General features: G+C 37.1%; 1 protein-coding gene across 2 annotated transcripts in view; it reads left to right on the top strand.

Annotated features, from left to right (window-relative positions):
• Positions 1–27,228, top strand: part of EMB2773 (PHD finger family protein) — a 185,778-nt gene that overhangs the window by 155,893 nt on the left and 2,657 nt on the right. For both annotated transcript variants that reach the window (XM_089832698.1, XM_089832699.1), the window contains exons 20-27: positions 2,029–2,184; positions 2,310–2,414; positions 2,501–2,737; positions 2,893–3,026; positions 3,127–3,411; positions 3,527–3,830; positions 7,998–8,090; positions 8,301–8,426. In XM_089832698.1, coding sequence (XP_089688824.1) covers positions 2,029–2,184; positions 2,310–2,414; positions 2,501–2,737; positions 2,893–3,026; positions 3,127–3,411; positions 3,527–3,830; positions 7,998–8,090; positions 8,301–8,426 — 1,440 coding nt within the window. The remainder of the gene's footprint in view (positions 1–2,028; positions 2,185–2,309; positions 2,415–2,500; positions 2,738–2,892; positions 3,027–3,126; positions 3,412–3,526; positions 3,831–7,997; positions 8,091–8,300; positions 8,427–27,228) is intronic.

A 27,228-nucleotide genomic window follows, 5' to 3' on the forward strand; every position in this document is an offset into this window, starting at 1 on the left:
AACCTCAACAGCTATATGAACATTTTAAGTTAGGTAAAAAATTGGGATGTAACAGAGTGACTCCACCGTGGAGTCATGTCCCATTGGGTACGTGGCTCCCGGTATAAACAGACTCCTTAAAACTTTGATCAAACTCCAACGCACTGATTAATCAGCTGGTCAAACCACCAATAGCTAATGGTATTTGATTTGATATAAGGTATATAATGTTATTTAGTAGTAATATATATAAATATATATACATATATATATATTACACTCTAGTATATATATACCAAATAACAATATAATAAAACCTTATAATAATATATTTCACAAATATATATATATATATATTTTATCTTAAAGAACTAACACATTAACAAGGTGTAATAAACAATAAAGATAAATAGATGTCATATAAAATAAAGTCAATATACATTATTATTAACTATTGATGTAATGATAATTGAATAAAATTATATAATATATTAATAAAGTATGATATAATATTATATATCAATATAATGTAACATAATCTATATATCAATACATTGATATGATAATTGTATTATATTGATATAATAATATTATATAAAATAGTAATACTTCAAATATTATGATTGAAATGTATAGTTATTAGATTAAAAATAATAAATGATAAATGATAATTAATAATCAAATAAAGAATAGCAATTATGAAAATTCTAATAACTAATAATATATTGGAAAGGATTTAGTGTAAATTAATTTTACATTACTAAATAATAATTAAACAAAGGACATTAGAAGAGTCACATCCCTTCAGACATGACAAGTATATAAGGGATATCAAATGCATTTTCTCAGATAGGAAGATGAACATAAAATATATATACAAAATCGAGAGGATCAAAATGTGGGACATCACAATAAGCAAGATTTTAAAAGTATCAGAGATTTCTTGGCAAGCTGTAGTGGACGTACGTTCTAAGGCATGTGGACTCATTGATATTTCTATTAATAAAGTCACTACAAGTTTTGAATTTTCTATTGTTTCACAGGTTGTTAGTGAAATTAAAAAATCTAGTGTTTTGGTGCCATTGTAGGATGAACCTTCTAGTTGCGTACCTACTCTGCATCTCTCTTTGCTTGGTTCTTCTCAACTTGTTTATTAGAGGTGCAGGACTGAAGGTTTATTCACTTTGACTGAGGTACTGTTCTTGAAGAGTTCATTGCAAATTCCCAAGTGGAGTACTACCTTCACAACATTTACGTATGGTAAATTTGAAGACATAATTGGTGTTATTCGATTTTAGAAGCTGTGCACAAGGATGGACTTCCACATCAAATCTACAACCTTAGAGGACAGACAGATAAATTGATGATTCAGCAACTGAGCATATTAGTTATGCTCTTTTTCAGATCTTTTTCAGGCATCAGTTGCCATGATTGTTGCTTTTGTAGATATTTATCTCAATTTCTGGACATCTCATTATTAGTCTACCAATTTAATGACTGACCCTCTTTCCTTTAATGACCCAAGTCAAGTAATTTAATTTAATTTGCAAGGCATATGGTAAGATATATATTTTCTTGCTCTCCCTGTTTTCACTACAAGGACCTGTGAGATCCTGCTTTACTCTGTTAGCCTGAAAACAATCTTGGAGGACTAGTCATGTGAGAGAGTGGCAGAACTCTTATATAATGCACTCAAACTCCAAATATTTCTTCTAAGTTTCTTGTTGCTGATTCCTCTTTCTTCTCTAGCTCAAAAATTCATACGCATATCCTTATTGTGTTTGATTAATGTGATTAATGAATGTATGTGCACAATGTTACCACACTTACAAAGTATATGCCAATTATTAATTTATTAGCGACTGAACTATTATCCCAAATAAGATTTATAAGAGAGTCAAATTTGTAAAAAGGAATTAAAATTGTAATCCCGGAATCCAAAACACATAAATTCGGACTAGTTTATGAAGCATAGCTAAAGTATGAATTTGATTATAAAACTCTAAATGTGGAGAGTGAAGATTGATTTTTAATATGTTCTTTTTCTAGCATGTCCTGCGCTGTCTTTTTTGTCTCGGCCTTCTTGTTCGCTATGGAGCAAATATGATTCCGAATAACAGTGAAGTCAACATAGTTCGAATTCTCTCTCTGTACAAGCATTACCTGTGTGCAGATGATTTTAATATTAAGGTTCGATCTCTACAGGTAATTGACTGTTTCTGATTCTGCATTAATTTGTTTTCTTATATGTTTTCTGTTTGTTTATAATTATAAGTCTTCACTGTAATTACACTTTATCTTCAATATATTTTGCTTTATATACTGTGCAGGCTTTAGGTTTCTTTTTTATTGCTAGACCTGAATTCATGATGGAGAAAGATATTGGGAGAATTCTAGAGGCTGCCTTGTCATCTAATGCTGATACACACATAAAGGTAATGTGGGGTTTCATTACCTTTTGATATGCCTTGCAAATCGGTTACCGTATGAGCTAATTCTTTGGATAATTTCACTCGAGTAGATTCAAGCGCTACGCAACCTCTATGACTATCTAGTTGACACTGAGGAGCAAATGGGGATAGATGATTCTGGAAACTGTAATAAGCAAGGTAACCAGCCTGAGGCGGGTCGTGCAGTACCTGTTGCTGCTGGAGCTGGTGATAGTAACATTTGTGGAGGAATAATTCAGTTACATTGGAATAACATATTGAACAGATGCTTGGATTTGAGTGATCAAGTTCGCCAATCTGCCCTGAAGGTGTAATGCCAAACAACTATTTGATTTTTTTGTTTTTCTAGGTGTATTGGTTATTGGAAATTACTTAGCTTCTTAAAAGTTGTACACTTCATTTTTCCTGTTTTAAACAAATACAAACACTGCAATTGAATTATTGGTTCCTTGTCTTTTCTCAGCTTGTGGAGATTGTCCTTCGGCAAGGTCTGGTCCATCCAATTACATGTGTACCATATCTGATAGCTTTAGAAGTTGATCAACAAGAGTCAAACTCAAAGCTGGCACATCGCTTGCTAACGCATATGAATGAGAAGTATAATGTTTTTTTGTAGATTTTGTTATCCGATTGCTATTATTGTCTTCAAATAGGTTGAATAATTTTCATTTATTTTCTAACAGAGTCTGTCTATCAGGTACCCATCTTTTTTTGAAAGTCGATTGGGTGATGGTCTTCAATTGTCTTTCCAATTTATCCAATCAGGTGCTTTTAGTTCCATTCAAGCACCTAATTCAAGCAAAGGATCAGCAAATATAAAAATTAAGCATGATGGGAGCACATCTGCGGCTGCAAAAGTGGGCGTTTCTCGTATATATAAGCTTATACGCAGCAGCCGTATTTCAAGAAATAAGTTTCTGTCATCTGTGATTCGTAAATTTGATTTTGGAAACTGGAGCTATTCACCACTTCCATTTCTAATGTAAGATAAAGGGAAAGAGACTCATTTTTAATGTATGTATTCTCAGTCTGATTAGATGTCAGTTTTTTTTATAAAATTGCTTTTCTAAAAAGAACCCGAATTGATTGTTTTTCAGATACTGTGCTGAAGTTCTTGCTTCACTCCCTTTCACTCTACCCGATGAACCTCTCTACCTTGTTTATGCAATCAATAGAATCATGCAAGTAAGAGCAGGAAGCTTAGAGTCTGACATGAAGGCTTTGATTTCGAATAGTCCTTTAGGAGCGCTAGTAAAGGTCACTATTGAAGCGAAGGAGGCTGAGAAAGACAAGGAAGGTGTAGAAGAATATAATATTGAATGTATTGAGACAATCAACAGTTCGTCTATTGATGAAGACGATACTCAAGGCATTCCAGATGTATATATACAAAAACTGAAGGTAATTTGATCTCTAATATTGGCTTAAATTTTGGCGAGGATGTAAAATGTAATTTTGATGGCATCATATGTGTCTTCTTAATTGAAAAGGTTGTATAAATATCCTGTTTTTTATCAACTTGATATGCTGCCTATAGAATAACTCAGTTAGCAAGAGTGATGGCAAAATGTCATTGAAACAGGGGCACATTTCTCCATTTCTTTGATATGTGTCTCAGTGACAAGAACACTTTTCTTGTGAGAAGGGGTTGGGGACACCTCAATATGCCCTGAGATCTGCTTGCATCCCCAGGAATCTCCAGAATGCCTTTGAAAGTGAAAATAAAAAGAGTAGACAAATTTGAACTCTAAACATTTTAGCTAAACCTAGATTTCTTTCTACAAGGTATCATCAGTGCAATGCCATGAGAAACTATGGTAAGATTTACATGCAGATCCTGATTTCAGCTGCGTGTTGTTCTGTTCTTGCATTCTAGTGCATCTTTCTTGTGAAACAACTTTTCAAATTTGCTCATAAATGAAATTCGCAAACATTTCTTCTGTAGTTTCTTGCTAAACAAATTTCTTGGTAATAAATTGTTAGTATGTATAGCAGCTCCTGAACTAATGAAATAAAATAGAACGATTGCTAGAAAGTCAAAATGGCAGACATTTCTTGGTTCCTGGTATTTAGCTGACTGAGGTTGAGAAATTTCAGGCTCAAGTATGATGGGTATGTTCAAAAGTTAAGATGTTTGTTAAAGATATAGCAGCTGCACAGAAATTTGGATAATTTTAAAACTGTGGAAGTGTCACAATTTGAGCAGAAAGCAAATATGGACTATAACTGGTGAAAGTTCTTCAGATTAGTTCGGAAAGCCAACCAGTATGAGGGAGGCTGCCCATGGTCAAGCTGTGGGAAAAATCCTACAATGGGATGTTAAGAGGGGTGAAGATACATTTGATGCAAAGACAAAGGAGAACTAGAAGTTCATGTTGGTGATGAAGAGCAATGGTTCCGAATTATATAAAGCAAGAAAGAAACGAAAAAGAAAACCTCTTATCAGTTATGCCTTGGGCACAAATAAAGTTTGAGTAGAAACAGGAAACGAAGTAAATGTTGCGAGGAATTGCCTTGTAAGAGACCATTCACTGACAAACCAATTCTGTTGTAGGCATGCTGGTTGTGATGGTCAAGAAACAGCTGATGGAGCCTTTGCAAGGTTTTTAATGTGAATTGGAGACTTATTATAAGAGGTGCTTGTGCAAGAAGCTCTTTGATTTTCTCAATGATAAGGACAATTCACATCTTGAGATAGCATTGACATTAATGAGGCTAACATGATCCGTCGATAGATCTAATATCGTGATTGGCAGTTAATAATAAGATATACATCTGATTCTAAAGTTTGTGATGCATGACAATGTCTACCACAGATAATTTTTCCTATGAGAAATTGTTTATTTTAGGGAGGAGGAGGACACACAGTTTTTCAAGAACTGGCTATATGATGGCATGGATTAGGTTTTGAAATCAATTGTTTGTATTATTGTGGCAGCTGCTCCAATTTGCAGTGCTGGCTGGTTTATGGTTTACAAAAAATATTGATATTTTTTGGAAGTGTATAATGTGCATGTAATAAATCAGATCTGTAAATTTGATTTTGGCTGTACAGCTCATTGAAAATTGAATAATGTTTTTTTATTCCAATTCAATCATCTCCACAATGATGTCATTTCTTAGAAATGTACTTGGGTAGATTTGCTCAATCCAGCTTCTTCTAACTTTGATTCATCTTTTGTTTGCCTAAATTCTTAACCTTCTTTTTGAGTCAAAAGGGGGCATTGTGTTCCATTTAATAGGTTTTGCATGAGTAGTTTGGAGGTGATATTCGTTGAAGCCTACATTTGAGATGAGGTGTTTGATGCTTGATGATCAGTTTTTGGATGATGTGAAATTGTGGTTGATTTTAATCAGTCCATTTATTTGATGATCCAAATTGCAGATGTAATTGTTGTAGGATGAGAGATATATGTGATGATCAGAACCTGAAAAACATTAGGGATCAAACTTTATACCCTTTGATAGAGTCCCAATACATACCAGATAAAATGAGTTATACACATCTTTTGATGTGGATGTTAATTAATGCCTTGAACTCAAAATGACACGATTTTGGATGACAATAGTAGGCCTCTCTCCACACGTAGGTTGCTTATTTTGGGTCTGGGCTTTGTGTTACTGATGTGTCAAATGGTCAACATGTAATTGCAGAATATCACACCATTATCATAGAGGAATATAGAAACAAAATAAGATATTTATTTTGAAGAGTTGAGAATTCATTCAAATATTTGGTGTAACATTTTGTCATGGCTTCATAGAGTATTTTTCTAAAAACCTCCCTATGGGAAACTATTGCTGTCAACTAACTATTAACTAAAAGTCCAGTATATTTATATGTAAATCATAAACTAATAAAAGACGATGTAAGATTATTCCAACAGTATTGTGATTTTTCCCTCTTTAAGTTTGGTATGGCTGGATTCAGCTGCACAATATATAAAAAATACATAATTTGCAAAAAAATACAAATTGAATTGAAAACACAACCAATATTGATTAAGACATTTGATAGTTCACTCCCAGATGTCTAATTAAAAGAAACTTACAATCAATAATTATCATATCGTTCTTCAATGAGTGCATCATTGTTATCAGTTATTTCATTAGAACCACAAGAAAATACAATGCCATGTCCACTAGCTGCACAATGCAAGTCTTGTATGGGAGCATCCTCATCCTCCAAAGAGACCACAGAAAGTCAGAAAATGTAAACATACAAGCTGGCACACTAAGGTTGCTACCTTAGTGTGCTATTAACCCATGAATGCTACCTTGAACCCACTGTTGGGAGTAAGTGTGCTATTAGCCTCAGAAGTCCTTACATAATTATTGTTATATGTATTTATTTCCGAAGATTATGGAATGAATCAAATGGGATGTATGTGTGGGGTTGGAGGCATGTGAATTAGATTATTTCTCTTGACACTTAGCAACAATTATTGTAAAAGGTATTGAAGAGGGGGCTCCATTGTGCAGGCTTCTCTGGCTGCTTTTCATGAAGTGGTAGAGAGTTTATGGTAACTTGTGATGCTCTAAGATGTGTAAGAAAATATCTATGATGATGTTAGAAGTTCATTGCCTTATTTGGACCTGGTTGGTTGCTTCTTTTTGCTTTAGTGGCCTATTTGTACTGCTGCTGGTGAAATTAGACAGTCAGGTTGGTGTGAAATATCAAGAATCTTTTATAAAGATTCTTGTAACTCTTTGGCACATGTTATGACATATCCTTGGTGTTTTCTTTGTTGGTTTACCATCCCAGTGGTTTTGAACTTGCCCATGTTGCTATAAAATGAGGGCATGAGATACCACTTTCACATTATAGTTTGAAATTGGATCAAGGGAGCGTTGCAAGTAGGAGGACATATCTATTGAAGGGAGAAGTTAGTCTGGTATGTGCTCATGTATTTGAGATTAAAACAAGTTGTGCTCTCTTTGGTTGTGAGTTTTATACCAGAAATGTTTTTTCCACATACATTGGTGTTATTTGTTTTGTGTATGATCTTGTGGCTTTCATAATTATTTGTTGCTTCTTTACGTATAAAATTAAATTTAACCACTTAGTTGACTGTTTTGTTGTGACTTTTAACCTTGGTCCTCAATTCCTATAACTATAACATCCCTAAATAGTTAATCCCTTTCAGGTAGATAGAATATTTCTCTATTGTGTCATTTTGTAGTCAAAGGAAATGCTAGGAGACACAAGGTTGTGGTCATTGAGTATTTTACAGTGCTTAGTACTCGTTTTTAACTTGTTTCATATGAATTTTGCGAGATTTCAATTCACTCTTCTTATATGTACTCGTTTTTAATTTTTCCCTCTTCACTAATGGGAGAATCGGATATGTGGGCACACACTTTTTTTGGTTGTATTTTAACATCTCTTATGCTAATCATACCTGGTATTGGCAATCACACATGCTAATGGAAAAAAGTGGTGATTTGTCCAATAAACATGAATAGGATTATATTTATGCTGGCAACATAACATTTGTACATAGGTGTTATTTCTGTCAAAAATAATTCTGAAAAGATGGTTTTGTTTCCGTTTTGAATTTCATCCAGGGTGATTGCTATGGTGCCATTACTTTGGCATTACTGTTAAAGTTGAAAAGGCACTTGAAAGTTGTCTATGGCTTAAATGATGCCCGTTGCCAGGTAACCTGATATGTTTTTGTAATCTCTATAAAGTGCTTTTAGATTATTGAAGTATTCACATGTCTGTGCATACAAACATGTTCACCATCTATATAGCACATGCACACATTGCTTTTTTGACATTCTTAGCATTGATGACTTTTTGGAGCAATTGTTTATTTTGGAATTCATTTTGGTATTCATTATCTCCTTTCCATTCTTTAATTTCAGGCTTTCTCCCCTTCTGAGCCAATTAAGAGTGGAGAAGCTTTCTCAAAACAAAACATACCATTTAGCATCAAGGAAACGCCTGTTGAGGTTCCAAAAACAGTCTCTAAAATGCTTGCACAGTATCAGGCAAGTCTTATTTTTTTTGCTTAAGCAAATTTTTTTGACACACAATAGGTAGCATTATGTGTTCTTAATTTTCAAATGAATAGATTCCACAATAGTTGGTTAACTTTTTACCTTCTGAAATCTTATTTTGAGGGATTTTGCCATTAATAAATATGTTTTAAACAGCAGGGATTACTTAAGTGCATCTCTTTCTAATTATTTTTTTAGCCTCATATTTATAATTTAGTTGAGTTTTAGTCAGAATAGCTTCTATAGTTTGTACCTTACAGAGAAAATGCACTGGATGGTTGGTGCAGGTTTGGTTTATGCTTGTCTATTTTAGATGTTAATTTACAGATTAGATTTTGTCTTTTTTGACAATGTGAAACTTGATTAATTCTTTAGGTTGTGGCAATGTGAAAACATGCGTCTGAGCTTGTGACTATATTAAGTTTATAGTATACTTGATTTTGGACATAGATTGTACCTTACACTAATTATGAAGATGAATAATCCAGTAACACAAGTTCTTTTGATTTTGGTAATGGTGGAAGTTACCTGGATAAGTTATAATTTTACTGAAGTTGAGGGTTGAGTCATCATTGGAAGGGGCCATTTATTTCTGTGCCAAGGAATTAAGTAGAGTATTTGACTAAATGATTATTGTTTTATATCATTTCAAATTCAAATATGCAACCAGAAGGAAAGTTTGCATTTAAGTGAAACGCGTATGGAAGAAGCTACTAGCTGTTGGTGTAAGGAAGAAGCCTCTTTGCTCAATTTGTTATAAAAGAAAGCCTGTAGACATTGATCAATTCATTCCAATTGCATTTGATATTTGGTGAATTGTGAGTTTAAGGGTTTGAAGGTTTCATAGCTGGAGAAATTGTGAATTTCTCTCAGATTCAATGCACATTGAGTGGGTTAATATCTGCCCATGAGTTGTGTTCTGATACACTGCTGAAACTGAAGATATTGGAGGAAAATTTCTGAGTGATCGATCTTGTTTGAAGCTGTAAATTGCTAGCGCTAGGCATCCATTTTTATGTACTGCAGATTGGTCTCAGCTGGATGTTATTTGTACACACTATTCACAGCGCTTTATAGGCTGTGTTGGAGTCTCTAGCAGCCATGTTTTCTTCATACAACCAACTTGAGGGTTTACAGAGATCTGTGACGTATACATTGGAGAGTTTTGTGGCATAACACATGCGCTATATTACATTACCAGCCTCTCTCTAATTTTGTACTAAAATTTCAGAATATCAAAATTGGTATTTGTATGCATTATGAATACTTTGATTTAATAAAGTTTTGCGTGTCATCTACCTGGTTTAATGTGTATGAATCATGTTTAACAATTTACCCTATATAAATGTTGTCAGTATGTTTCTTTTAATGACAGCATAATGAAGTAATGTCCTTTATTTAGAGTGACAGTGTTTGACAAAATCACTTTGCAAAGGGTTCATGTTTTATAACAAGATTTGGCACAAGAAAGATTAGAAAATTCACTTTTAATGTTGCAGACCAACTATTTGACGAAATGCATTTAACACAAATCTAAAAATATAAAGTAGATCCAGCAGGGGTTCTTACATGAAGGTTTGGGGCATTAGCGTTCCCATATTTGATTATTGTGAAAATTGGATATATGATGGAGGCAATGTGTTTGGAATAAAAAAAGATGTTGCTCTTTACTACTTCCTCTGGCTTTTTAACATATCCCCAATGATGGGCTCAAGTTAGGCCTGTTAAGTTTATAACTATGATAATCTACTGGTCTGAGAGTGCAGACTGCACCTAATCTTCCTCCTCCTTAATATCATTTGAAGACATTAAATATACAACAAACACCTCTTGTGATAGGCGGTGGTTTTTGAGATAGTTTAATATTAATGTTAACACGTGGTGTTAGTTACTGATTATTGTAATCCATCCTTGCTAAGTCGCTGATTTCTGGGAGAGGGGTTTGAACCGACTTAGGAAGGGTCATATTCCTTTGAGGGACATGCCCTTTAGTCATGATATTTAGGGAGGGTGTTATTGTAGTTTGAGGACACACAAGTACAACTCGTCTGCTCCCTCAAGCAATAATACCCAGTCGAACTTATTGCAGAGATAAATAACTTTCAGTTCAAGATAAAAGCAAACAACTCCTTCATACTTCAGATTATTAAGAAGTTCACTTTCAGCAACCAAGGATAGAATACAAGTCTGAACTAAAAGGTACAGAATTAGCAGAAAATATACAGGGTCATCAATTCCATTCCTCTAATGATTATTACCAATTCTTTGTTTCATGACTTCTTGTTGCAATGGCTTTTGCAACTCAATTATCTTTTCCATGAGAATGAAGTATGAGGCAAATTGCAATTCATCCCCTCTCTTCCTAACTACTCAAACCCAAAAAAGCCTAACTCGTTCTAATTACGACATTACTTTATTACGTACTACACAAATTTATTCTCTGTAGATTTGAATTTTTTTTCTTGAAGAATGTCCATAAAAGTGCATGTGATATGTGGCGATTGTAGATAAACATCTACACATCTCCAGCATCAAGAACTATTTGTCTGGCTTGTTCTATTTTCGCAATGTGCTTGAGTGCGTTGTGTATGGCATCCACACAAGGAGGCCCCCATGTACATATGTAGGCTGCTTTGACCAATTTCTGCATTACTTTAGATAGGATGCATTTTTCCCAACTGACACCACATTCTCAAGGTGAATCTCCTGAATAATATATCCAAGGATGTGATATTGCAACTCTACATCCTTGTGGTGCCTTGAACAATCAATTGTCCTAAGAAATTAAGGCCCTCTTCATTACTTTATGCCAGTTTTGTATTTGCTCGTGACCTGTGTTGCCTTCATTTTTTTCTAGAACAATTATTATCCAAGATAATGGTCCTCACTTTCATCTCCTCTAGTGGCAGATATGAAGAGCTCACTCTTATACTCTTTACTGCAATCTTCTTATATTAAGGTGCAATGGAATGCCATTGGTGGAAAAAATTCACTAGTAACATTATTTTCCTCATCTTTCATTTGAAACATCAACATCTTTCTCACTGGGTTGGGAAAAAAGTGTGTCACCCTACATTTACCCTTGGGTTTTGTTGCATTAGACAAAAAGGAAAAATGTGGCTATTGGGAAGTGCTAAAGACCTCGATTGGCATAGCAAGTAATGCTCATCACAAACACCAAACAATCTATCTTTGTCCTTTGTTTGAGTGACAAAATGTTAAGGATATGTAAAAACCCTTGGTTTTTCCTCAGCAAATCTTACAGCCAATGAACTAATTCCACTGTTTTATTTTATTTAAACTATATCTCTTTGAATTTTTCAGATTGCATATTAACACAATGACCATAAAAACAACTCCAGAATTATTTAAATTTATTGAAATTGGAAAGTCAAGTTTTTTTGAGCAATTTTATTATCATATTATAATATTTTGCAAGAACCTGTTTGCTGAATATGTTTGCAATTGGCTTCAATTAGCAAGGACGTCCAGGATGCATTCACGTGGCTTCAATATTTGGTGTCTGCCACCTCCAATTTCAAATGCAACTAGACTTCACGCCCAATATCCGAATGGTGAATTCAGATCCCAATTACAACAGCAGCAAAATTATAAAGGACGTCTGATGTCAATGTCACTTCACGGGGTACCCACGTGATTGCAGAAGATTTACTTGGCCACTTGCTAGCCATATTTCAATGTCGCCAGTCACTTGCAATACCTCAGCAATGTCCAAACTGAAACCCCCTCACATATTTCTAGAATGACACTTCCCGCTATCACAATAACCAGCTTGATCCCTCCTTATTTGCCAAACAGCAGCAATTACTTAACCTCCAGGATGTTCGTCTTCTTAGCCACAATGAACACAACAGGAGAATCTAACAAATATCAAATCCACTATACTTCAGCAGTGGAATGAAAACACTTCTCAGATACAGTGATGAATAGTAGAGAAGTTGGGCAAACTTAGGTATACCTGAGCAGCTAAAGTGCAGAAAAGATTTTCCATCCTTATACATCTACAAGGGCATACAGTTATGAACCTAGGAAAAAGCCACAAAGGCACATAATCAAATATATAATCAAGCGTGCTTTTCCCCATGAAATGAGCTCTCATTTATAATCTTCTGTTGGCCCAAAGTTTCCTAAAAAACTCCACTTCATAAATTGTGGAAGTTTCCGAAAAGAACTCAACACTAGAAACTTTCCAACACACTTTTTAGAAATATCACTTAATGTCATTATTATAATAATATAAACATTATTATAATAATGCAACTTAATAATAAATAAGAGCTCATGCAATTATTAACTTAATTTACCGTAGGTGATGACCAACTATCGAAGCCACCCACTACACTGCCAAAAATAGACCAACTAAAAATAGCAAATCTACAGCTGGGACCCCCAAAACATTTTGTTAGCGCACAAGGGTTGCTATGATGAGCTAACTCCAACTGCATAGACCTGCCAAAAATGGGGACATTACAATCCTCCCTCCCCAAGATTGCTTGTCCTCGAGCAATTTGACATCATACAAAAACTTCCATCGGGATCCCATAAGAAGCAAGTGATGTCCTTGTTCTCACTGAACCAACAGAATGCCAATACCATGAACAGAACCAATAACATGGCCTGCAATATAACACCGAACACTTGTGCCCAAGCGTCACTTGTAGTTAGATCCATAGAAGGTCCTAGTATGTCCTCTGCACTAACCCAATCATTTCACCAATCATCGGACTTAGGTGTAAACAATCTCTGCACAACATACGAATCCTGTATTTTTTATCGTACTGGGTAAAGAAACCAACGCATACAGACAATAGATATGAATAGCAGATAAGAATAGTAGAACTCCTTATTATATTCGCATATGCCAAGATATTACATTGTGCTCTCATATGATTTACAATAATCCGAAGGGTGTATAAATACTTTTCGAAGAACCTTCTCGAAGGGGTCCGTCGGCTACATAACAAGAACCTTTTCGAAGGGACCCGTCGGCTACATACAAGAACTTTCCCGAAGGGACCTGTCGGCTACATACAAGAACTTTCCCGAAGGGACCTGTCGGCTACATAACAAGAACCTTTCCGAAGGGACCCGTCGACTGATATACAATTTCTACTGACGACATCATCCCCCCCAAAAAGAAAAGTTGTCTCCTGATGACTATTACAAAATATCTGAGACAAATCAACAACCAAAATACATTGACTGACTGACTGGTCTTCAACACTGTCACCTTAGCCAATCTAACATCTGACCCTGATAGCCACTTGTGCCGCTTTCTCTGCTTCCAATTTCGAGTACACTGAACCAAGTGTCGTTGTACAATGGAACAGAATAGCCGAATTATATTCGCATATGCCAGACATACATTATGCTTCATAAGATGAATGATAGAAGATCAATTACAATGATCCCAGACGGGATATAAATACTATCCGCCGAACCTTCCCGAAGGAGTCCGTCGGCCACAAACATTATGTCTGCTACAAACTATTTACCCGTCGGCTACAGAATACTGACGACAATCATCCCGTCGGCTACAGAAACATCGACGACAATCACTCCGTCGGCTATAGAAACACCGACGACAATCCAGTCGGGTGACAATTTCTACCGATGACATCATCCCCCCCAAAAGAAAAAATTGTCTTCGGATGACAATTACAAAATATTTGAGATAAATTAACAAACAAAATACATTAACAGAGTGACCACAACAAAAAATTTTCTTGTCACATCACTTCCACATTCATCCCGTTACATCTGTAGCCTTTGCTAACACAATACTGTCTCCTCAAGCTAACCTTGATAGCCACCCGTGCTGCTTTCTCTGCTTCTAACACTAGGTCCACTGAGCTAAGTGTCGTTGTACTGCCTTTTGGATGACCCACTCCTCCCGAGCTCTCTATGCATCCACCAAGACAGCCTCTCGGCCAACACCTACTCCCAGTGCTTCTGGTACACAGACACTCCATGCCTGCAACAGCTTCAAGTCTTCGCAATTGGTCACACTTCATGACTGATATCCGCAACGACTGGGGGTCTAGGGGGCAACGCCCCCGGCGGGGTCGAGGGGCAGCGCCCTCGTGGGGTCCTGGGGTGCTGCCGTAGGTGCGCTGCCTATCACAGTATAGGGTGGGGTCGCTGCGAAGACCAAATCTGCACTCCGAACCTCATACAAAAATGCATGAAACACACTATTTCTATCATTTTTTGCCGATTCTACACTCTTTCTGGCAATCACTGAGACTTCCCCTTCCCTTTGGCATCATCTGCTACTCATTTTGAACTGCCTTAATCTATCGTCGTTTTTTTTAAAATTTATTTATTTATTTATTTTTAACTCCTTCACTTCTGACTGAGAATGGCAACGATAGAAAAACCAATCCGCATGAGATATCCAGATGCCTGTCTGCCTCCAATCGATCCAAAACAAAAATCCACAGAGTTCCCAACTACAATAAGAAGCTCCTCAGAATCCCATCCAATCTCACGACTACAACCAATTGGGTCACAAATCAAAAGCTTCCCCAAATCTACTTTTCAATCACACAGGCGCGATAGGTACAAATCCCACATCTTCGATATGTGATGCAGCTTCCAAGTTAACCTCGCAAATTCATGGACTGCTCTCATGACTGGCTCCCGAAATCTTGTCCGAGTTCTTCAATATTCCACCAGCTACAGGCCGCGGGCGAAGCACAAATGAAGGCGACTCAACTTCCCTACAAATCACACGCTCAGCAGTCGGAAATGATTTCCACGCGTGGAAAAGAGAGTCCGTGGGAAAGTGCGAATTTGATAACTCTAGCGAACAAAACAATCCGCGGCCCAGACAAGTAGAAAAAAGGGTCTGCGGAAGTGTGGGAAAACTCCGCAGAAACGTAGAAGACCTTGGGGAAAATAAGACTCCGCAGACTAAAAGAACTCCGTGGGAAGGCAAGAAGGGAGACCCTGCGGACAGTCTGCCCGCCGGACCCAATCCGCGGACAAGCGCTCGCGGTCATCTACCGCGGACAGATGCGACAGAGAGTTGGCCGCGGAGCAATCTCCCGCGGAGAGTTATCTGCGGAACAATCTCCCGTGGACATGTGCCCATGGGGCATCTCCCGCGGCCCACTTTTTTTTTTGCCAAAAATAAAACAAATAAACAACACCTCAATGTTGCCTCTAGGCATCGCCATTCTGCAACGACGAGGGAGTCAGCTGGCCATTCTGCGACAGTAACACAGTCTTCCTGGCACCGTTTTTTTCAAATTAGATCCATTCATTGCGTGAGGTACCTCTTGCCCGTCCAACGTCACAAACTTTATCGCTCCATTGTCACCGACCTTCTGGATTTGATACGGTCCAACCCATTTGGCCTTAAACTTTTTCGATTTGACTTCATTCCGACTATCGTACTTGAGTACCAACTGCCCCGGCAAAAACCTGTTGAGTTTGAGATGTTTGTCATGCCAGGCCTTACGTCTGTTCTATGTCACCTTCGTTGCCCAGTTTGTTCCCGAAGCTTGCTACCATGGACTCCGTCAGCTACCCCTTCTGCCCGTCACTAACACATTCACTCTGTACTGCTACAACTTTTATTGAACCCTTCCTCTTTGTTGCCTGTGCAGACCGTATCGTGTGTCTTCCTTGTTGCCGGTACCTTTCCGCTATATCTGTGGTTCGACATAATACTTTCTTCCTGCTCGGTCGTACAGTGGAATCTTTCCTTCTTTTGCGTTTGTACTGTATGTTCTTTCCTTTAGCTTTAGTCATACCCGCCTTTCCTTCTTTGGCTTGTCTGTGTTGCTTTAGACATTCATTTCCTTCTTCGGCTTCTGTTTGTTCCTTTGGACATTCATTTCCTTCATTGACTTCTCTGTGTTCCTTCGGACATTCATTTCCTTTTTCGGCTTCTCTGTGTTCCTTCGGACATTCATTTCCTTCTTTCTTACCTTCGTCGATCCTTAGCATATTACAACTCGGAAAGAGCTCGTAATCCTCTATCTGCCAGTGATAAAGACCGTTCACCGAATCCAGATCGTCGTTTGTCGATCCTCCTTCCAACTGTAGGACTCCCCCCTGATCGGGTTCCATACTCTGCCTCTCATCCTCTTCTCCTTCGGAATCCGACGATAGAGCTTCGTCTCCAACCATCTGAGTGTGTAGATCGATGACATACTTTCGGCCTTTGCTTTCAAGTGAAAGTATTTTTCTTCCAATCGTGTTTTGCCTTGGCTTGTATCAGCCACCCTCAGCCTAGAATGGCATCATATCCCCTCTGCTTCAGTGGGATCACGACGAAGTCCAATAGGAATGGTTGTGTTCCAATCATTACTGGTTGCGCTATGAGTATTCCCAATGGCTTGATTCCATGTTGATCAATTGTTAAGAACTGGAAGGTAGGTGGCCACAATGTGGGCTGTCCCAACTTTTTCCAAGTATCCTCTGGCAGCACATTGACACTAGACCCTCCGTCCACGATCGTGTCTGTTAGTATAGTCCCTAGAATGCCCATTTCGACAACTGCCAGATAGCGTCTGGATGAAAGAGCTAACAGCATTGGGTCTTCTGCACTTGGGCCCCCTTATTTCTCCTTTTCGTGCTCTACTGGTTGCTTAGCAATCGGAACTATATTCGTGAGTGCCGTACGGAGTTGAGGCATAGTGAGCAATAAATCATTTATTTTGACGGGTATCTCGACTTGCAATATTTGTCGTACAATGTTGTGTTCTGCGCAGTTCCATACGGGGGTACTCGGCATGTCCTTCAGGTGTGCCGTTTCTACCTGAGTTGCTCTCTGGATCTCTGCGCGGGCTTCCTCCAGTCTCTTCTTTTCCTCCTTCGGATCAGGGTAGAGCTTCGCCTGTTTTCGAGTGATTGCCAAAACTTCTTCCTCATCCATCTCGACAGTAATCAAGTTTACTCCGGACTTCGGGCACTTAGCATCGTCATGATCTCTAGGTCCACACCATCGACATAGCAACTTCGGTGTGTTCGCTGTTGTGCACTCTCGGGCAAAGTGACCCCACAGATTGCATGTGCGACATTGAACTATCGGCTGGCCATTGGCATCGTACTGGATTCAACTCTTGCCGCCATTATTGTTGTTTTGACTGCGCTGATTGTTTCTATATCCTCCCGATGTGGCACTTTTCGTACTGGCGTTCCCGTTCCCTCTTGACAGGGATGCCTCCTGTGTCAGGAACACTTGCTGTGGTGTTCTTGTTTTCGAATTGAAAGGGCATTCCTTTACCGAGTGTCCCATAATTTGGCAAATCTCACAAAATTGATCTTTTGGGCAGGATCCCTTCGTATGGCCTTCTTTCTTGCACTATGTACACCATAGGTCATTGCCCTTAGTCTCCTTGTTCATGTTTTTGAACTCTTTCATCATCTGAAGCATGTCCTTCTGAAGAGAACAGACTTTCTTGTTGTTGCCTTCATTGTTGCTGCTATCTTCTCGTGAAGGCTCATTGTCATTTGAATCGGATGAGCTGGTCTTCTTCTTCTTCTTTGTCTTCTGTTCACTTTCGAGGTTCAATGCCGGATTGTATGCTTCAGTATATGTTGATGGTGGCACGATCTTCATCTTTTTCCGTAGCTTCGGGTGAAGGCCTTCAATGAACCATTGTTTTTGGAGCCCATCTGCCGGCTTATTCTCCATTTTACTGATTAAGTCTTTCGACCTCCTAGTGAAGACCCGTATTGTTTCATTCTTCTTTTGCTTGGTATTGAATATCTCGGCGACGATTTCATTATCGTCGTGCAATATTTGAAATTCTGCGCAAAACTCCTTAATATTATCCCAAGTGTTTAACTTCTGCGGATCTGTATCAGTAAACCAATCAATCGCAACACCCTGTAGGGTGGCTGGAAACTGTCGGACCCATTCGTTCGTATTCGTTATGCCATTTGCTCTCTAGATCATTTCACATGTTTTATAATGTCGAATCTGATCGGCGGCTCCTTCACCATCAAATTTAGGCAACTTTTCTTTTCGACCTGCCATTATCACTGTAGAGTGAGGGTTTTGTTGTGTACCTGTGTTGTTTTGAACACCCGCGCTGTTCTGAGCTCTCGCGCTGTTTTGAACACCTGCGCTGTTCTGCACACCCGCGCTGTTCTGCACACCTGTGCTGTTTTCTACACTCGCGCTATTTTTGACTTTTGCGTTGTTTTCAACACCCGCACTGTTTTCGACTTCTGCGCTGTTTGGTGAAGAAGAGGTTTTGTCAACCGAAGCTGTTCGTTTCGGAAGTATACCTTGGACGAAGAGGTCACTCCACGTTCGCGCTCCTTCGGCACTTCGAGCCGTGCGAGTCGATCTCCTTTCGTTAGGATTCTCTTCCCGTGGCGTATGCAGGTTCAGAAACTCCTCCCTTGCTTCTTCCACCAAATTGAGCCGTTGTCGAGTCTATTCCAATAATTTTTCAGTGCTTTTGTGTCCGTCGGTAACTTGCGGAAATCTCTGTTTGCGTTCAACCTGTTGTGCCAAAATTAAATTTTCCTGTGCTGCGCGTAATTCATCCTTTTCCTTCAACTTATTCTTATTCTTGTTCAATTGATTTGGCATTTAATCTTCATTTGCTTGTCATCGTACCAGGTCCATCGGGCAATGGTGCCAAATGTTTCGTACTGGGTAAAGAAACCAACGCATATAAACAATAGATATGAATAGTAGATAAGAATAGCAGAACTCCTTACTATATTTGCATATGCCAGACATACATTATGCTTCATATGATGAATTATAGATCAATTACAATGATCCCAAATGGGATATAAATACTATCTGCCGAACCTTCCCGAAGGAGTCCGTTGGCCACAAACATTATGTCTGCTACAAACTATTTACCCGTCGGCTACAGAATACTGACGACAATCATCCCGTTGGCTACAGAAACACCGACGACAATCACTCCGTCGGCTACAGAAACACTGACGACAATCCAGTCGGGTGACAATTTCTACCGACGACACTGTACAAATCTGAAGTAGTATGAACTCCCCATAAAATATACCTCACTACAAACCTCACTAGAATTCTGATAATCTCTAGTAACCCTTACAAAAGATGAAGCCACGAGAGAACTAGGTGCAATATGTGGTTCTTTGTTGCTCTCCGCAAATGCTGTCACCTCCATTGTACCCACATCATCAGAAACGACAAATATAGAAACACCACCAATTACCACTATAGGAAACTAAATTGTATCTGAAGATGGTGTAAATTGAGCCCAACTCCACTTAGGTTACTAACCATTGTCAACCTCAAAATCAATAACATGCGTACTATCAACAACACACACCTAAACATCCAAGGTACTACTGCTAAGTGCCTCACTAGATGACTCATTTATCACATAAGTAGTTGTAGATATATCATCGCACACACTTAACCCCCATTACCATTGCATCCCTAGGTGAAGAAGTGTGCCCCCTGCGTGTGTAATATCTACTTGGAATGGATCTTTTGTCGCCATCCATAATGCTGGTAACCAAATCACAAAATCAATCTGAAACTTTTCAAAGTCAGCATCAATAATAACTAAGCTCAATTCCTATAGGCTGGTAGGAAACCGGTCTGATACCATCGTAAAAAAAACCCTTGGCTTTTCCTCTACAAATCTTAGGCAGCCAATGAACTAATTCCACTATTTTATTTTATTTAAACTCTTTCTTTGAATTCTTCAGTTTGCATATTAACATAGTGGAGAACACAATGACCTTAAAAACAACTCCAGAATTATTTAAATTTATTGAAATGAAAAGACAAGTTTTTATGAGCAAACTTATTATCAAATTACAATATTTTGCAAGAACCTGTTTGCTGAATATGTTTGCAATTGCCTCCAATTAGCAAGGACGTCTAGAGTGCATTCACGTGGCTTCAATATTTGGTGTTTGCCACCTCCAATTTCAAATGCAACCAGACTTCACGCCCAATACCTGAATGGTGAATTCAGATCCCAATTACAACAGCAGCAAAATTATAAAGGACGTCTGATGTCAATGTCACTTCACGAGTTACCCACGGGATTGCAGAAGATTTACTTGGCCACTTGCTAGCCATATTTCAATGTTGCCAATCACCTGCAAAACCTCAGTAATGTCCAAACTGAAATTCGCCAATACCACACATATTTCCAAAACAACAGTTCCAGCTATCACAATAACCAGCTCGATCCCTCCTTAATTGTCAAACAACAACAATTAATTAACCTCTATGATGTTCGTCTCCTTAGCCATAGTGAGCACAATAGGAGAATCCAAACAAATATCAAATCCACTATACTTCAGCAGTGGAATGAAAACAATTCTCAGATACAGTGATGAATAGTAGAGAAGTTGGGTAAACTTAGCGATACCTCAGCAGCTAAATTGCAAAAAAGATTTTCCACCCTTATACATCAGCAAGGGCATACAGTTAAGAACCCAGGAAAAAGCCACAAAGACACAAAATCAAATATATAATCAAGCGTGCTTTTCCCCATGAAATGAGCTCTCATTTATAATCTTACATTGGCCCAAAGTTTCCTAAAAAACTCCATTTCAGAAATTGTGGAAGTTTCCCAAAAGAACTCAACACTAGAAACTTTCCAACACATTTTTTAGAAATATCACTTAATGTCATTGTTATAATAATATATACATTATTATAATAATGCAACTTAATAATAAATAAGAGCTAATGCAATTATTAACTTAATTTACCGAAGGTGATGACCAACTACCAAAGCCACCCACTGCATTGCCAAAATTAGCAACTGCCAAAAATAGACCTAATAAAAATAGTAAATCTACAGCTAGGACCCCCAAAACTCCTTGTCAGCTCACGAGGGTTGCTATGATGAGCTAACTCCATCAACTGCGTAGACCTGCCAAAAATGGGGACATTATAGGATATGTCAGGATATGTCATTTAAAATTCCAAATATGTCGCATGAATTTAGTTTAAATATTTGCTTGTGGATTGAGGGAGCATATGATGGCTAATGTTGTTCATTAAATGAATCTCAATTGTGACAAGGCACTGAAGAGTAGCCATTGGGGGGAATAGGAGGGTGCTAGGCCTTACCTACTACCAACAACACCTTGGTAGATTGCCATATAAATTGGAAAAGTTGGACCACCATCATGACCCATCATTTAACATTCATTAGTTTCTCAACCATAGCATGGAATTAAGAGGTCTATGGTTTTAGGCACAATAGCTTTTTAGGTTTTGAGAGACATTGGAGTTGTAGGTGGAGATTAATGTGGTTTTTCGATTAGGACTTGGAATGAGATGAGGGGATGCTAGTATTATTTCACTTACAAGCTACCTTGGGTTGGAACTCATAAAGTCCATGGTGTGGGCATGTGCACTATATTGATTGATGTAGATGGTGATATTGTTCACACCTATGTATAGGAGGTAGGAGATGGTGATGAGTTTTTAGAGGAGACATATGAAGCAACTTTTGAGACTCCAACTCATACATTTTTGTAGGTATCATTGATAACACTTTCAGTCTATAAGGATTCTTGTATTTTTGGGCTAGAGGATGAATTCGAAGTCACAAGTTTGTCATCTTGATTGCAAGTGGCGGTGTCTCTAATTTTACAGATGGTATTCTTTTGTAAATACTTTGGTTATAGGCAGATTTTAGTGGATTTGGTATGATAGTTGATGATGGTTTCTCCTTAGTGAGAAGAGGATTAGACAATGTATTGTTTCATAGGAGAATTGTTAGTGGCCATAAATATCTATATCTTGCCACAAGAGTAGTGGATATAATATTGGTGGCTCAATGGTCATGCTCTAAGTGGTAATTTATAGAACTTTTAGAGCATGAATCTACAAATACACGCTTGATGGACAAGACAGGGTGATTAGTGGCATTAGGTCCAGCACCATGATGAGGAGTGTAATATCACAACTATTTGAGATGGTAGGAGACAGTGTTGGGCAGTTAAATGCCCTATGACACCTTCATTGAGTGATAGAGGTGATCAACTAGTTGTATGGAGGGTTTGGAAATCAACATTAGTTACCATTTAGGGACTGTTCCATAGGTTTGCCATTTGATAGGGATTTATACAATGTGATAGATTGGGAACTATGTTCAAAATGAGTGATTAGTTCTTTTCATAGGCATGCGTGGGTATACAAGAGGAAATTTGGAGGGTCATACAATTGTTGGTGGGCACAAGTACTAGTTCTTTAGCTTTGTTAGTTTTTTTGGTAGACGAGGACAGGATTATAAGGATGTGCATATATTATTGTGCACTCAACAAGAAAAATATTTAAATTATGTAATCTTCTTTGTTTAGATGAGTTGTTGGACGAGTTTCAGAGAGGTAACTAGTTTTTGAAGATTGATTGAGATTGAGGGGTCATCAAATCAAAGTATGGCCCAAGGAGGTGAGTAAGATTGTTTTCTATTGTATATGTGGGCATTTTGACATTTTGGTGATTTCATTTTTTCTCCCAGATGCTTTAACGCCAGTTTAGTCTTCATTGTTTTGTGAGTTGGGTGTTTTGGGAACGTCTTTAAAGATTGATTTGAGTTTTTTCTGATGATATTTTGATATACATTGATCATGGGAAGGTTACCTTTGTCATCTTGAGAGGTATTGGCACTTTACATGAGCAACTGTGTTATGTGAAGCTGTCAAAATGTCAGTTTAGTTGCAGGTCCTTTTTTATGTATTAGAATAATAAATAATATTAATAAATATTTTAAGTTGGGCCTAGTAATTTCTAACCTTAGTTTTGAGTCTTTGACTTAATAATATTAATGTAATTAAAATAAAAAGTGTTTTTAAATGCATGTATTTGGCATGGTTGGGAAATCAAGGTTTTTTGGGCACACAAAGGTACAATAACTGGTGTATATGGGATGTATCATATATGTATCTGTTTTGGATATGGGAATTTGTGCACCTAGAAAGGGACAAAGTATCTGGCTACTCTGATTGAGCTAATTTTTCAATAATATTATCAAGAATTATATAGAAAAAGGTCATAAAGCACACATTAAGAAATAGTTAGATTATTAAAATATTACAATATTTCTTTAATGGTCATCTTAGATGTCTTAGTTTAGGATGTTTCCTTTACTGTCTTTTAGTTCATGATTCCGTTCAGAAACATAGTCTTTGTGAATCTATTTAAGGAGCCTTTGTCTCCTCTATATAATATAACAACACAACATTGATTTACTATAACACGGTATTAGAGCTAATCAATGGTGTTTTTCAGAATTTGACAATTTTTTTATTAAAGTTTTTGTTGGGTCTTTTTGATGCAATTTGTCTTGAGGGTTTCTTTGATTTGCAGATTGTAGGGACTTTTTTGAGGGGTTTGCCTCCTTCTCGAAGGCTGTTTTACTTCTGCATTTGTGTTTTTTTTCATTCACTGGCATTTTGATTTTATGGTGGGGTGAGAGAGGGGGAAACTGTAATGTCCTCCTTATAAGTTCCTTGGGGTTTTTACTAATTTCTTATAATTCCAGTTGTAAGGGACTTCCTTCTACATATATCTTATCTAAAGTCTTTATTTTGCCACAAACAAATATCTTATATGATGATAATGTTTAAAAAAGAAGACATATCAATGCAAATGTGGGCCTATTTTGATGTTATGTGAGGATAGCATTGCCAATGATTTGAAAATGACTTTTAATTCACTGCTAGAATTCCTCGCCACAATATGAAGGTTGTCTTGAACAATGATATCGATTATATACAATAATATGTAGTTACAAATATCTTACTACTTCAAACTCTTTTGATTTAGGGGAAAACACCTTGTCTCATACTCAAAATTCTCTTGAACTTCTCCTTGCATCTATATAGCTCTTTTGGTGATTTCATGACTCCTTTAGCTTTTCTAATTCTCCAATTCTATATATTATAATTATTAGCTTGTCAAATTGATCATGTTCAATGCAGGGCCATGCAAGATGAAAATCTAGACGCTATCGCTCAACTCCTTATTTCCTTATGTCATCTCTGGCCCACCAAAATTAGTTTCTACTGAAATTCTTTCTCCAAGGCAGAGAAATAGAAAATAGGAATGCACACTATAAAAATACAGGTTAAGGTAATGGTGCTGTACCAATTTGTTAGAGATCCTGTAAGGACCATCTTCAATTTTTCTACAGCCATATACAATTTGTTGACTTCCCATCAAGTGTATGAGTGTGGAATCATATTTATTTATTGAATCACTTATAGCATATCGTCTTACAATTTGAGTATAATCTTCTATGTCATTTACCAAGATGGTGGAGTTTGCGACCTCCACTTGCCTATTTCTGTTTAGTGTTGTGAATATGATTTGCACATAGACTTTTGACGATACACTTAAATGCTCAAATTGGTGAGATTATGCTGTGGAATTATCGAAGGCTCTGATCTTTGCTTGTCACGGTAAGCCACAACAATGGACTGAAGGCCTGGATCAACTATTATGATGTATCAATGATATTTCTATTTCTTCTTCCTGTCTTCTCCAGTCTACATTCAACTTTCTTTATACTCCCCCAATAGATGGATAGATCCCATGGTATATTTGTGTGTTTGTGATACAAAGATTTTCGTTTGAGTATGTGAATTGTGAATTGTGCAAACCCTCTGCATCTGTATTCTGGATGATTCCATGCAAAGTCTATTGTAGATTCTTTCCTTGCAATGCATCTCTATGGATACGAGTTCTGTATATGCTAGAATATACGATTGTTTATCTGGTTTAGTCCTTACTCCTTGACATATATATTAATCACTAAGTGTCCTAGGAGTATACTCAACATCCATATTCTATCGCAGGTGCTTTCCTTTGGAAATATCCATCTATCCTTATATAATTTTATTTGATAGAGAATAAGAATGCGACTTCAAGTCCTCCTCATATTTGCCCTTTGGTAATTATTTATTCATTTATTATTCCGGTTCAATTCCTATTTATTTATACTTCTGGTTATATTTATTACTGTTATATTTATTTATTTTTATGTTTCAATATTATTATCTATTTATAATTACTATTTATTATTAAATCCTGTTAAAAAAGGACATCGTTCAAACTTGGGAACTGTGTTTGTGAACTGTTTTACTTTTCATCTGTTTGGGCTCTGTTTTTGTCCATTTTTGCTTGTATCTTCTTTTTGGTCAAGCCACATTTGGTTTTCTTCTGTGTTTGACTACTGTTCACATCCTCTTATCCATGATTTTGATGCACCGTTTTTTCTTCATATCAGTGACGAGTTTTCTTTGCAGGAGGATTTAGGTCATTCTGTCAAGGGCTTGTTTTACGTTGCGGTTGGTTTAGCACTTCTATGATGCATCCTAGGGTTTCAATTTTCCACTCTTTTTTGGTAATCTTTTACCCATGTGAACTAGCATTTTGTTGTCCATTTTTTCGAAAAAATATAGTGATTGGTTTTCTAATTTTTCTCCATAAACATCAGTGATGGCTTATATAAAATTGTTTCCTTCAAAAAACTTGGATGGGTTTTTCCATTAAAAAAAATCTGGATAGGTTTCCATATTATTTTCCACTTAAAAATTCTGGTTGGATTTTCATAATTTCCTTTAAACATTCTGGTAGGGTTTTTATAGGTCTTTCCCTTCAAAAAATTTCTGGGAGGGCTCTATAATTTTTGTTCATAAATAAATAGTGGTTTTGCACAATTTTTTTCTTCATAATACTTTTGTACAAGGGTTTTACCATTTTTCCTAACAACGTTTTGTATGTTGATTTGTGCCTCAAATTTTGTGCCAGCTACTTGCTGATGTTTGAGTGTCTGGTTTTGATTGATTTTTCTTGTCAATAATTGTGTTTGGTTTTCTCGATTTTATCTTCAAGAACTATTTTTGGGATTTCTGATTTTTTTCAAAAAAATCATGATTGGTGTTGCTGGTCTCTGGGTTCTTTAATTGTTTTTCTAAAACATCATTGGAGGGTTTTGGCGATTTTTTCCACAAAAATTGTTCTATAATCCAGCTGTTTTGGTTTGCACCTAGAATTGCTAGGGCAACGATCTGCACATGGATTTGATGATTTTTTCTCCGAATCCTGTTTTTAGTTTTATCTCAATGTCTTTGGCTACAAGGAGTGATAACTTTGTTTCCTAACATCAGGCTGGCAAGTTGGCAAGTTATCACGATCATTACCAAAAGTTCTGCAGATTCAGGGAGGGCCTCAGCAGCAAGCTTATTTTATAGTGTTTTGACACAAAGGGTGCAACCTTCTCTATGCATCCGTGACCAAAAGGGGGTAGCCTTCTATGCATTTGTGACCAAAAAACCTGTAGATTGTCTTTTGTAGGTTTGGTAGAAATTTAGAATGATGACCATTATGGTAGTATTAAAAAATTGTAAATGTTTCTTTAATGACTATCTTAGTTGTCTTAGCTAGTTTAAGAACTCTCCTTTTCTGTCTTCAGTTCACAATTGTTTCATTTAGAACTAGAAACATTGTCTGTGTAAATTTATTCAAGGAGCCTTTGCCTTCTTTGTTTAATATAACAATATAGTATTGATTTACCATAACACAAATCTGTCTCGTTAACTTTATTTTATGCCATGTTGGAGATCCCTAAAATGAGTGGATGTGGAAACAAACTTAAAGCACAGTAGAAGAGAATATTTTTCTTTATCGACTTAACTGCATGAGTGCTTGGTGCTACTGCATAGGTGTAACCAGGAGTGGGAGTATGGTATAGGATATAATGGCATGGGAATGCTCAGAAAAAGTTAAAACTCCTCACGGACAACAAAATAACAAGTAAACAAAACA

The sequence above is a fragment of the Cupressus sempervirens genome, chromosome 5 (genome assembly GCF_028749045.1).
Source record: "Cupressus sempervirens isolate cs-2001-9-10 chromosome 5, ASM2874904v1, whole genome shotgun sequence".
Taxonomy (NCBI): Eukaryota; Viridiplantae; Streptophyta; class Pinopsida; order Cupressales; family Cupressaceae; genus Cupressus; species Cupressus sempervirens.